We start from the raw sequence: 11741 nt of genomic DNA, 5'->3' as shown, positions 1-11741 counted from the left end.
CTCGCAGCGCTGAGCACACTTTACAGATGTGGCGGCGATGTCTGCGCATTAAAGTGCCAGGTGAATCCTTCTTTTCACGGTATTTAAACTCCGCGATCTTTTCAAGCGAGTGGTTGGCATTTGACGGTGTCGGCGGCGTGTTTGCATTCCTTCTGACGGGTGGAACTTGCGTTGGAGGGTCTTTTGGACGCCGACGGATTGTAAACCCAGGAGATGGCAAGGTGGCTACTTGGACCGGGCTCTGTTGATTCTTAGCTGGAGCTAGCACGCTTTTCATCTGCTCCTTAAGAGTTTTAACTTCCTGCTGAAGCTCCTGGACTTGAGTAGTGAGCATTTTAATCTGCTCCGTCGGCGACATAGCTTTCTGTGGCTCTAATGTTAATGGGAAGACGTAAATCGGTGCCCATGTCATGTTCGCCACGTCCGACTTAACCAGCACTTCCAACTGCAGTACTGTGTCCCCCTCTCCACGAGTGAGATGTATACCCTGCTTGGTTGAGTCTCTTAAACTGGTCTGTCAAGATTAACATGCCCGTTCAGCCTATGAATCTGTATTCCACTGTGAAAATTTAAGGCACTCACCGCCACATATTGCAGAACTGTATTCGGAGGTAGCGTCGCCCCCTCCAGCGCATGAGCACCAACATCAGTCATTTCACACGTCCAGCATCTCTTAGACGCCTTGTGCTCCAGTCGGATATACCCCACACCCTCCACACGCTTGATACTGAAGCGGAAACTCTCACCCGGGAACGCCCCGAACTCGGCATCACCAAACACTTCCTCCATGATTGTACCGTAATCCGTACTTATTTGAAATAAATCGCATCGCAAATAGCGGCTCTAAAATAATCCTAATTTTTAGATTTCACCTCCAAAAATGCATATTATCTCAGGACGGAAAAAGTCTAAGCTTAAAATGTCACCGGTTTTGTGTTGGACCATTTTCGTAACCTGGTAAAAGTGTCGATCGCCTGTGCGGCATGATGCAGCTTCAATGGACGCAAAAGCCACGACGACGGACGGATGAAGAGTTAGCGAGGATTGAGGCTGAGCAGGCTGCTGAGAATCGTATGTGGGAAGCAGCGCAAAAAGCAAAAGAGCAGCCTCCACTACCCAAAAAACAAAAAGAGATCCTACTTCCTAAAGTGACGGAAAGCGGTCAAATAAAAGGATTGCAGTGCTTCGTGAAAGCCACAGCGCAAGCGTTTAATACGTTGGAAACAAACGCAGCACAAAATTCTTCACGCGTGGCATTTCAACACTGTAACCAGGTGACATCTCAAGTCCTGACTCTGGTACTAAAAAACCACAAGATTGACGAAGCTACTGCGTGTTTGTATCGGAACACCACGGTTCAGTTAAGAAACATGTAGTCGAAAACCTGGAGATAAAGATCTTGACTACACTCATGGAAAAGCTCGAAAAAGTGATAAAGTTGTCTTGTACCAAGGTGGGATGTCCTGCACTATCGGATCCTGTGTTGCAGTCTACCTGGCTTGACCTGAAGAATCATGTGGGTGGTCGTGGAGATGACAAATTGTTGGCAAAGCAGCAATATATACGCTCTTTTAAGCTACAAAACAAGCAAGGTAAAGACTGCTGGCCGATTTTAAAGAGGAAATGGAAGCACATCGGAAACGTGACGCGACTGGATCCCCATTACGATCTGAAGAATTCTGGAACATTTTTGCTGAAGTCGGTGAAGTGCTGGCCGATTGGATTGGAAGTGCACCATCTTTAAGTGCGAAGAAAGCAAGATTATGAGGTCAATGTTTCAGGCTCTCGATCACAAGATGCGGATCGAGTACTTTCCTCACGGTGTGCAATTGGGATGGCTCATTGATCCAAAGAACAAAATCATGTACGAATACAAGCGATACGCCCAAGGAAATCGTCTTGTTCGACGCTTTGGCAATAGCGCGTGGAGAGATCTTGATGGTGGTACCGTTCTTCCTGGCTTCACTCTTAATTGCGAAGATTTGGACGATGTGTTGAACCAGGAATCCGGATCGTCATCGGAAGAAGAAGTTGATTTGACTTGCCCAGAGCATGGATGCACAGAACGATTCAACAGATGCGGTGCGTTTGTTGCTCATGCTGAATGGCACCGTGCTGAAAGTGCTAGAGCTCGACGTAGAGCAAACCGTGCGAACCGTTAATTCAAGTGAAGTTTTTCACGTTAGTAGACACAACGCTTTTTGATATCTTGGATGTCATAAGAATAAAAAAAATAGAACATTATGCCGACAGTTTTTCATTTTTTATTTTTTAAATCTGATAAATATAAAATTAATAATATACTACTGATGATGTACTCACCTGAACAATACCTTGCTAACAAAGAGCGAATCAAGGCCGCACAAAAGTGCTATTATCAGCGCACACGCGACACTCGCTTGTCATACCAAAAGAGCTACGACGATAAGAATAGACGGCAGATCCGTGCTCGCAAGCGTAAGGCCAAAACCGAACTTAGCGAACCTGAAAGTGAACTTAACAATGAAACCGAACATAATTAAATATTATTTTTTTCAAAAAAAGAGTCAATCCCAATATAGTCAATGACAATGGCTTACAACCTCCAAAACGGTATACGTCAAATATTTAAATGAATTAAATCCAAAATATTTTGTAAATGACTAAGATATAAAGTCAAATAATTATAAAGTCATATCTACGGAGAATAATATAGCCAAGCATATATAGGCAACATGTTTGCATACGAACTCGAAGGATTAAAGAGATTAAATATCCAATCTATTAAATGGGGTAGTAGCTACCGTGTTAAGGTGCGTGGTAGAACGGGCAAGATGGTTTATATTAGCAACGTTTCTCGTCTAATCAACAAGAGATTAGTAGCTAAGTAGTACAAAGTTTCGATTGAAACCCCTTGAGAAACACTTGTCGCCCGACTACAAGGCTGATCCTAAGTACCGTTTTTACAGTGGTAATCACATGGAATCACATTTGTACAAGGGTGTTGAGCCTTCTGATTTCTACAACAAGCTCGAGAACGTCCTTTCGACTCAAACGAGTGTGTTTAAGATACATATTGCTCTCGGGTACGAACTTGTCAGCAAGACCGATCCTGACGACACTCGCTACTTCTACCCAAATCTCGCTAATACTAATGTATTTAATAATCCTATCGCTATCAATAGCAAAGCTGATATTCAAAAGAAGGTGATTTCGGAAATCCGTTCTATGGAGTTGGCTGACAAACTGAATTACCCCAGCTCTGGATATAAGCTCAAGGCTATCACTGCGTTCAAGATTTTCCTCTACCATCGCGAGCATTCTATCGGAGATAGCGAAGCTGTCATCCCTAAGATTATTCGCGAAAACAAGCATGTGATCAACTTTCCCAAGACCAACAACAAGTGCGTCTTCTACTGTATCGCCTGGCATACATTCCAGAGCCCTAAAAAGGGTCCTCGAAGAATTCAGGCTCAGGTGAAGGAGGCATTCAAGCGTTACTGTTCTTTCAAGGGGATTAAATATTCTTTGAGCCTGTTTAGGAGTTTCAAGCACATTAACCTACTGCAGCTCGATGAGGTTGAAGACCGCTTCCAACTTGGTATTAACGTATATAAGATGGATGCAGTTTCTGGAAATGTAGAATGCATTCGTAGATCGGACAAGGGGTATGAAGCTATGGATATTTTATCGTTCGAGAATCATGCTCTCTACACCAAGAACATCGATATGCCTCAGGCTAAGTATCAATGTCCTAAGTGTGACATGGTTTTTGTCAGTGCTGAAAGCCTTAAAAACCACAAAAAGAATCAGTGCGAACTCGTGAATATCGAAGCTTCCCAGCTGAGCCAACTATCTACAAACCAGCTCAGAACGCAATACGATCACTGCCTACGAAGTATTCAATCAAGAATGCTGACCAGTACATCGATCACTTCATCGTGTATGACTTTGAGGCCATCCTTAAGCCTATCGCGACTCAACGCGGAGAAAATACTGTCTTCACGAACGAGCACATCCCGATGTCTGTATCAGTAGCTGATAGTTTAACCGAGGAGGCGCGTTGCTTTGTAAATGATGATCTGAAGATGCTACTTATGGATATGTTCAAATACATCGGTGGTGTATCCGTGAAGATCAAGCAGTACAATGTCAATAAGTACAAGTCGCTTTTACAGAAAAGCATCATCGCTCACGGTCTGACAGGTATGGAAATTCCAGGAGTCAATCTTGGTAAGATCTACAAGATGTCTGATGTCGAGGGTTGGATTGAACAAGGAAAGTATGCCAGCTTCTCTGACTTTCATAGCAGTCTTGGCTTTGGTAAGCAAAGGTCTGATTACGGGGAGCTAAAACAGCAGATTGATCAGGTACCAGTATTCGGTTTCAATTCTGATCGATACAATATAACTTGATTAAAAAGGATTTGTTTGCCGTTATTGGTACCGATAACATTAAATCTGCCATCAAGAATCCCAGCTACATGAGCATTGCTACATCAGACATGAAAATGCTCGATATTAGCAATTATGTACCAGCTGGTACCAGCTACGATAAATTATACTAAGGCAAAGCGAAAATTTGGCATGACACTCGAGCACTTGAATACATTGCTGCAAAACCAAAAGTATCTGTGTGGTCTATGCTACTGCCAGCTAACCACTGATAGCGCTTCAGCTGATCATGTCAATAATAATAATCTTAGCCAGATCGACGGCAACATCTTGATCATTCATGACAGGGGTGTTGTTGATACCTATATCAATTACTGAAGGCTTTGCTTCGACGCTAGTATCAACCATCATCGGTTTAATATTTACTTCGTGAGTAGTTGATACCTCAGGGTTTGTCTGGGAGTATTCATTAATCAGCGTTTTTTAAGGCCTCAGATGGCTCGAATGTTGAGTCTGTCTGAGTTGATTCAGTTGCTTTCTTAGCAACAGTTGTAATTCCATTCGAGATATCAGTAGCCCACGAAGCGTCTTCATACATATCACGCTTCGCTTTAGCTTGACGAACTCGACGCTGAGCTCTTTCAATAAGCTCCTGTCGTTTTGCTCTCTCTGAGCGATGGATTGAAATTTGGAAACGTCGTATCAATGTTTTGTGAGCTATAAAATATGAGTACTCAAATTACCAACAGCTCGGCATAACTTAGTCATGGCGGAAAGGTAAGTAAGAATGACAGATACGGTTTCGCTCATTGAGAAGATTGTAATAACGGTCTTTAATACAATGGAACGGGACGCCAAAGATTACTCCCAATTCATGCTTGTATTTTGCTTGGCTACCGTTTTGCGGAAATTTGAAGCTGCATCAAGATTAAGCAACTCATTCTTGATTCGACTAACCTCGTGAATGGTCCATAGCTTTCGCCGAAGCTTTGCAAGCTCACAATCCTTTTCTATACAATGAGGACACCTCTTTAACTATATTTATATCTATATATCAAGTCATATACTTCTCAAATCTTAGAAAAAAATATAGAAATAAATATACATGAGCAGGTGCTTAAGAGTATGTCTCTATTTTATTTATTATCATGCTAGCTGGAGCTCTTTTTTTCTTCCAGTACTCCTTCTGAAGAGTTGATCTCCTCTTCTTATTGATTAACCGCAAATTATCTTGTGGCTCCCAAGAGTCAGACTCATTACCAACCCACCTAACTAAATATTTGAACTTACCCGATCGCATCTTTTTGTGTTCTAAGATCTTCTCGGCTTCTAAAATATCACCCCCCTGTTAATTGAGGCATCTATGGTCTCTGTTTTAACAAATTTAAGATTATTTGGTGCCTTGTAGAAATATGACCATTTTTGAACGGATTTGGACTTGGTAGACATCTATTCCAACGATTTTATAAACTGATTTGCTTCATCGAGCAGCTTTTTTTTTTTTTTATCAAATGGCTGCCTCTTGAGACGGTATAATACGCTTGATCCGACCTCAAACTCCTTCTCAATTCTATCAGCTTCCACTTGATTATGACTCAGTTCCGCATCCATTACTTTGCCTTTTGCTTCATTTGGGGTCATACCAATTGAGCGGTGAAACGGGGTATTGTAGTTTTCGATAACATCGGCAATAACCTTTCGCGTGATTCTGCTGGGAGACATTTTAGTTAGTCTCTTCTTTAACGTTCTGTTGAATCACTCGATTTTTCCCATTGTACCATGATCACCGGGATCGTTGTTGTAGTGCTCAATTTTCTTGGATTTGAAGAATTCTTGAACCGTTGAGTTCGTGAACTCGCTACTATTATCCGATGTCAGGATATCAACTTTGTGGAAGGCGAACAAACGCTTTAAGGGCTGCTAATACAATTGGCACAGTCTTATCAACCTTGAGTTGATATTAATAGCTGTCAAAATTGGTCGCTTCTCCCAAAACGCAAGATTGATTTCCCAAGATTTGGGGTTATGCGAAGCTTTTTTTTGAATCCATCGAATCGCTTCTTCTGCTCCTGGAATCGTTAAATATCGGTCTCACTGGAATACCAACCCTTTACGATTTTGAGCGTTATCTTAGAATCTAATTCTTTTGCCTTCTGATACAATGTTTGAGCTCCGATAAAACCGGTTTTGGGGTTATAGTAGAATTTCTTTAATAGCGCGCCCATGATCTATGTTTACATTAAAAAATCCCAGTGGTTAAATCTCCAGTGGTTCAGTCGTGATGCCATCATCTAGCACTCGACGTTTGTCATAGTAGTAGTTGAGCGCTGTTTTGTTTTAGTATAGGTGACGATAGACTTGGCTTCTTTCGATAGTCTGAGCCCCTTGTTTGTACCTTGTAGCGTGATGCGATCGCGTATAACAGTTTCATATCCGTCAGGGCTAAGGACATGCTCATTCCGACCACGACACTGCTGCACACCCTTTGCTAAAACTTTGACCTTGAAAGATTCGTCGGGTAGATAGCAAATATAGTTCTTAATTGATAGTGAAACCATAGCATCGCCTGACCATTCATGCTTGAACAGACCAGGGGTGCGTCGATCAAACTTAGCTACCTCTGTGATGTTGTCACGTTGAAACCAATCGTATCTATGCTCTTTGAAGTGGGCACGTAGCTCAGGTTTAATACAGTCTTGAAACGGGTTCTCACTGCTGAAAGCGATATACGCCGAATCAGTGTCCATCTCCTGATACTCGAAGTCAGAGCGATCGAAGTAGAACTGAAGCATGCATAGCTGGGCCAGCTGGTACATGGCAATCGACAACTGGAAGGGGTTCTTGTTATTAAGCCGCCGTTTTTTCATGGTGATTTCACAGACGTCAATAAGCTGCTCGAGACCATGGAACGTAAAGTGTTCGACCTTGTTCTTAATAGCTATGTCGCTCGACTCATACTTAACCTCTTTATGCTTGCTCATGTCTATTCCAGATCGACCAGAAGCACTGTTACCTACCAGTTTTATCATAGCTTTGGACTTATCGACGTCTCCCTCTCGTCGAGCATTTGATACAGCCTCCATAAATGGACCAAACGCCTTGTGAGAGCTGGCCTTGACAAAGTTGGTGCATACCGTGAGAAAGGTACCACTTGAGCAAAGGGGTGCAGATGAGAATCTTTTTACCAAAGTAGCTACCAATTAACTTGCGAGCAGGCTTAGAGCGATTTGATGTACGGGCCTGGCTGTAATCGAACATGTGCTTATCAATGACACTCTCGTCGGTGCAATCGATTAGCACATTCTTGAAAATGGGGTCATTTCACTAAACTAGTATTTTAGATGGTCTGGAGTACGAATATCGCATTCAAGAAAGCCAAATATTTTATCGGCGTTGATGTCGTCGATGGTACCTTCATACGCTTCAACAGTAGTCAATCGACCGCATGGCATCTCATTACGAAGATCCCAAAGATACAGAGCGTTAGCATCGTATCCGATAATTTATTTTACGGACATTACCACCGCGGATTTTGGTTTCATTACGCTTAGCGTAGTGATTAAAGATCATGGATGGACCTCCGACGATGTTGGATTTCATCTTACAGTAGGTATATTTTTCCTCTCGATCAATAGAATATACCAGTCTGTCCGAATTGAACTCAAGCAACTTCTTACACCGAATTCCCCGAGGGGTATATCTTTACGAGCTGAGTTGCACTTCACACAGCTGATCAAGATGTTGCCGTCGATCTGGCTAAGATTATTATTATTGACATGATCAGCTGAAGCGCTATCAGTGGTTAGCTGGCAGTAGGATAGACCACACAGATACTTTTGGTTTTGCAGCAATGTATTCAAGTGCTCGAGTGTCATGCCAAATTTTCGCTTTGCCTTAGTATAATTTATCGTAGCTGGTACCAGCTGGTACATAATTGCTAATATCGAGCATTTTCATGTCTGATGTAGCAATGCTCATGTAGCTGGGATTCTTGATGGCAGATTTAATGTTATCGGTACCAATAACGGCAAACAAATCCTTTTTAATCAAGTTATATTGTATCGATCAGAATTGAAACCGAATACTGGTACCTGATCAATCTGCTGTTTTAGCTCCCCGTAATCAGACCTTTGCTTACCAAAGCCAAGACTGCTATGAAAGTCAGAGAAGCTGGCATACTTTCCTTGTTCAATCCAACCCTCGACATCAGACATCTTGTAGATCTTACCAAGATTGACTCCTGGAATTTCCATACCTGTCAGACCGTGAGCGATGATGCTTTTCTGTAAAAGCGACTTGTACTTATTGACATTGTACTGCTTGATCTTCACGGATACACCACCGATGTATTTGAACATATCCATAAGTAGCATCTTCAGATCATCATTTACAAAGCAACGCGCCTCCTCGGTTAAACTATCAGCTACTGATACAGACATCGGGATGTGCTCGTTCGTGAAGACAGTATTTTCTCCGCGTTGAGTCGCGATAGGCTTAAGGATGGCCTCAAAGTCATACACGATGAAGTGATCGATGTACTGGTCAGCATTCTTGATTGAATACTTCGTAGGCAGTGATCGTATTGCGTTCTGAGCTGGTTTGTAGATAGTTGGCTCAGCTGGGAAGCTTCGATATTCACGAGTTCGCACTGATTCTTTTTGTGGTTTTTAAGGCTTTCAGCACTGACAAAAACCATGTCACACTTAGGACATTGATACTTAGCCTGAGGCATATCGATGTTCTTGGTGTAGAGAGCATGATTCTCGAACGATAAAATATCCATAGCTTCATACCCCTTGTCCGATCTACGAATGCATTCTACATTTCCAGAAACTGCATCCATCTTATATACGTTAATACCAAGTTGGAAGCGGTCTTCAACCTCATCGAGCTGCAGTAGGTTAATGTGCTTGAAACTCCTAAACAGGCTCAAAGAATATTTAATCCCCTTGAAAGAACAGTAACGCTTGAATGCCTCCTTCACCTGAGCCTGAATTCTTCGAGGACCCTTTTTAGGGCTCTGGAATGTATGCCAGGCGATACAGTAGAAGACGCACTTGTTGTTGGTCTTGGGAAAGTTGATCACATGCTTGTTTTCGCGAATAATCTTAGGGATGACAGCTTCGCTATCTCCGATAGAATGCTCGCGATGGTAGAGGAAAATCTTGAACGCAGTGATAGCCTTGAGCTTATATCCAGAGCTGGGGTAATTCAGTTTGTCAGCCAACTCCATAGAACGGATTTCCGAAATCACCTTCTTTTGAATATCAGCTTTGCTATTGATAGCGATAGGATTATTAAATACATTAGTATTAGCGAGATTTGGGTAGAAGTAGCGAGTGTCGTCAGGATCGGTCTTGCTGACAAGTTCGTACCCGAGAGCAATATGTATCTTAAACACACTCGTTTGAGTCGAAAGGACGTTCTCGAGCTTGTTGTAGAAATCAGAAGGCTCAACACCCTTGTACAAATGTGATTCCATGTGATTACCACTGTAAAAACGGTACTTAGGATCAGCCTTGTAGTCGGGCGACAAGTGTTTCTCAAGGGGTTTCAATCGAAACTTTGTACTACTTAGCTACTAATCTCTTGTTGATTAGACGAGAAACGTTGCTAATATAAACCATCTTGCCCGTTCTACCACGCACCTTAACACGGTAGCTACTACCCCATTTAATAGATTGGATATTTAATCTCTTTAATCCTTCGAGTTCGTATGCAAACATGTTGCCTATATATGCTTGGCTATATTATTCTCCGTAGATATGACTTTATAATTATTTGACTTTATATCTTAGTCATTTACAAAATATTTTGGATTTAATTCATTTAAATATTTGACGTATACCGTTTTGGAGGTTGTAAGCCATTGTCATTGACTATATTGGGATTGACTCTTTTTTTGAAAAAAAATAATATTTAATTATGTTCGGTTTCATTGTTAAGTTCACTTTCAGGTTCGCTAAGTTCGGTTTTGGCCTTACGCTTGCGAGCACGGATCTGCCGTCTATTCTTATCGTCGTAGCTCTTTTGGTATGACAAGCGAGTGTCGCGTGTGCGCTGATAATAGCACTTTTGTGCGGCCTTGATTCGCTCTTTGTTAGCAAGGTATTGTTCAGGTGAGTACATCATCAGTAGTATATTATTAATTTTATATTTATCAGATTTAAAAAATAAAAAATGAAAAACTGTCGGCATAATGTTCTATTTTTTTTATTCTTATGACATCCAAGATATCAAAAAGCGTTGTGTCTACTAACGTGAAAAACTTCACTTGAATTAACGGTTCGCACGGTTTGCTCTACGTCGAGCTCTAGCACTTTCAGCACGGTGCCATTCAGCATGAGCAACAAACGCACCGCATCTGTTGAATCGTTCTGTGCATCCATGCTCTGGGCAAGTCAAATCAACTTCTTCTTCCGATGACGATCCGGATTCCTGGTTCAACACATCGTCCAAATCTTCGCAATTAAGAGTGAAGCCAGGAAGAACGGTACCACCATCAAGATCTCTCCACGCGCTATTACCAAAGCGTCGAACAAGACGATTTCCTTGGGCGTATCACTTGTATTCGTACATGATTTTGTTCTTTGGATCAATGAGCCATCCCAATTGCACACCGTGAGGAAAGTACTCGATCCGCATCTTGTGATCGAGAGCATCAAGCTTGGAATGTGGACCAGTGAAAGTGTCGATTTCCACCACGAGCGTCGGAGCAAAAGGTTCTCCACCACGAGTCTATCCTTGAGCTTCGTTCAGCTGCCTTGCATCATCTCGAGGCACATACGCCACATCGGGGACCCGGAGCGTTGTGTCATCCAGCACGTATTCACCTTGCGCATTTGTCACTCTTCCACCATGGCCACTCCACGTAGCCCATTTCAGCAGCGCGTTGCAGATGTATGGTCCGATCACGCTGCGTCCGAACACCACCATCCGAAATGGAACAAATCGGCCTTCGTCGACGAAGAAGCAAGGCTGGTCGCCAAGTGTTGGATGGACCAACGGACCGATCTTCTTCACGTGCTGGTTTAGCTGCTCGAGGGACACGCCAGCGTAGTCCTTGACACGGCACAGAGTCTTCTTCGACTTTAGGTCACGCACCAGTCGCGCAAGCATGTCTTCGTGGTCTTTCTTCTTGCCGTTTGCTGCGGTCATGGTTGCCGATGTTGTTCTTTCTCGCAATGGCAGAGGCAAAACAAGAAAGACCTTGCCCAGTGAGGTCCACGCTACGAATGATTTGACTTGATTGATTGAATTGGTACTTCCACTAAATGATCAATTCAAATTTAATTCATCAGTGGACCGGTTCCCGCAGCCCACATCACCGTCTTTTTGAGTTAGATCTCCTCACAGTATCCTTAGCTT

At 42.6% G+C, this 11741-nt stretch overlaps 6 protein-coding genes across 6 annotated transcripts in view; 3 read left to right on the top strand and 3 right to left on the bottom strand.

Annotated features, from left to right (window-relative positions):
* Positions 1-809, bottom strand: part of PPTG_05716 (hypothetical protein) — a 1878-nt gene extending 1069 nt beyond the window's left edge. Inside the window, exon 1 of the mRNA XM_008899435.1 lies at positions 583-809. Coding sequence (XP_008897683.1) covers positions 583-789 — 207 coding nt within the window. The 5' untranslated portion in view covers positions 790-809. The remainder of the gene's footprint in view (positions 1-582) is intronic.
* Positions 810-986: 177 nt separating this feature from the next.
* On the top strand, positions 987-1376 carry PPTG_21737 (hypothetical protein; the record flags this gene model as incomplete). Its single annotated transcript, XM_008899921.1, has 1 exon — positions 987-1376. The coding sequence occupies one exon, from the start codon at positions 987-989 to the stop codon at positions 1374-1376; it is 390 nt and encodes a 129-aa protein (XP_008898169.1).
* A 420-nt stretch (positions 1377-1796) lies between these two features.
* Positions 1797-2162, top strand: PPTG_21736 (hypothetical protein; the record flags this gene model as incomplete). Its single annotated transcript, XM_008899920.1, has 1 exon — positions 1797-2162. One exon carries the CDS (start codon positions 1797-1799, stop codon positions 2160-2162), a length of 366 nt encoding a protein of 121 aa, XP_008898168.1.
* A 796-nt stretch (positions 2163-2958) lies between these two features.
* Positions 2959-4546, top strand: PPTG_05715 (hypothetical protein; the record flags this gene model as incomplete). Its single annotated transcript, XM_008899434.1, has 3 exons — positions 2959-3791; positions 3815-4349; positions 4403-4546. 3 exons carry the CDS (start codon positions 2959-2961, stop codon positions 4544-4546), a joined length of 1512 nt encoding a protein of 503 aa, XP_008897682.1.
* A 3721-nt stretch (positions 4547-8267) lies between these two features.
* PPTG_05713 (hypothetical protein) lies at positions 8268-9855 on the bottom strand (the record flags this gene model as incomplete). The annotated part of the gene is made up of 3 exons (XM_008899433.1): positions 8268-8411; positions 8465-8999; positions 9023-9855. The coding sequence occupies 3 exons, from the start codon at positions 9853-9855 to the stop codon at positions 8268-8270; spliced, it is 1512 nt and encodes a 503-aa protein (XP_008897681.1).
* A 1256-nt stretch (positions 9856-11111) lies between these two features.
* On the bottom strand, positions 11112-11531 carry PPTG_05712 (hypothetical protein; the record flags this gene model as incomplete). Its single annotated transcript, XM_008899432.1, has 1 exon — positions 11112-11531. The coding sequence occupies one exon, from the start codon at positions 11529-11531 to the stop codon at positions 11112-11114; it is 420 nt and encodes a 139-aa protein (XP_008897680.1).
* Positions 11532-11741: the final 210 nt, after the last annotated feature.

This window comes from Phytophthora parasitica (assembly GCF_000247585.1).
Source record: "Phytophthora parasitica INRA-310 unplaced genomic scaffold supercont2.8, whole genome shotgun sequence".
NCBI lineage: Eukaryota > Oomycota > Peronosporomycetes > Peronosporales > Peronosporaceae > Phytophthora > Phytophthora nicotianae.
This window is presented reverse-complemented; position numbering and strand designations above follow the sequence as displayed.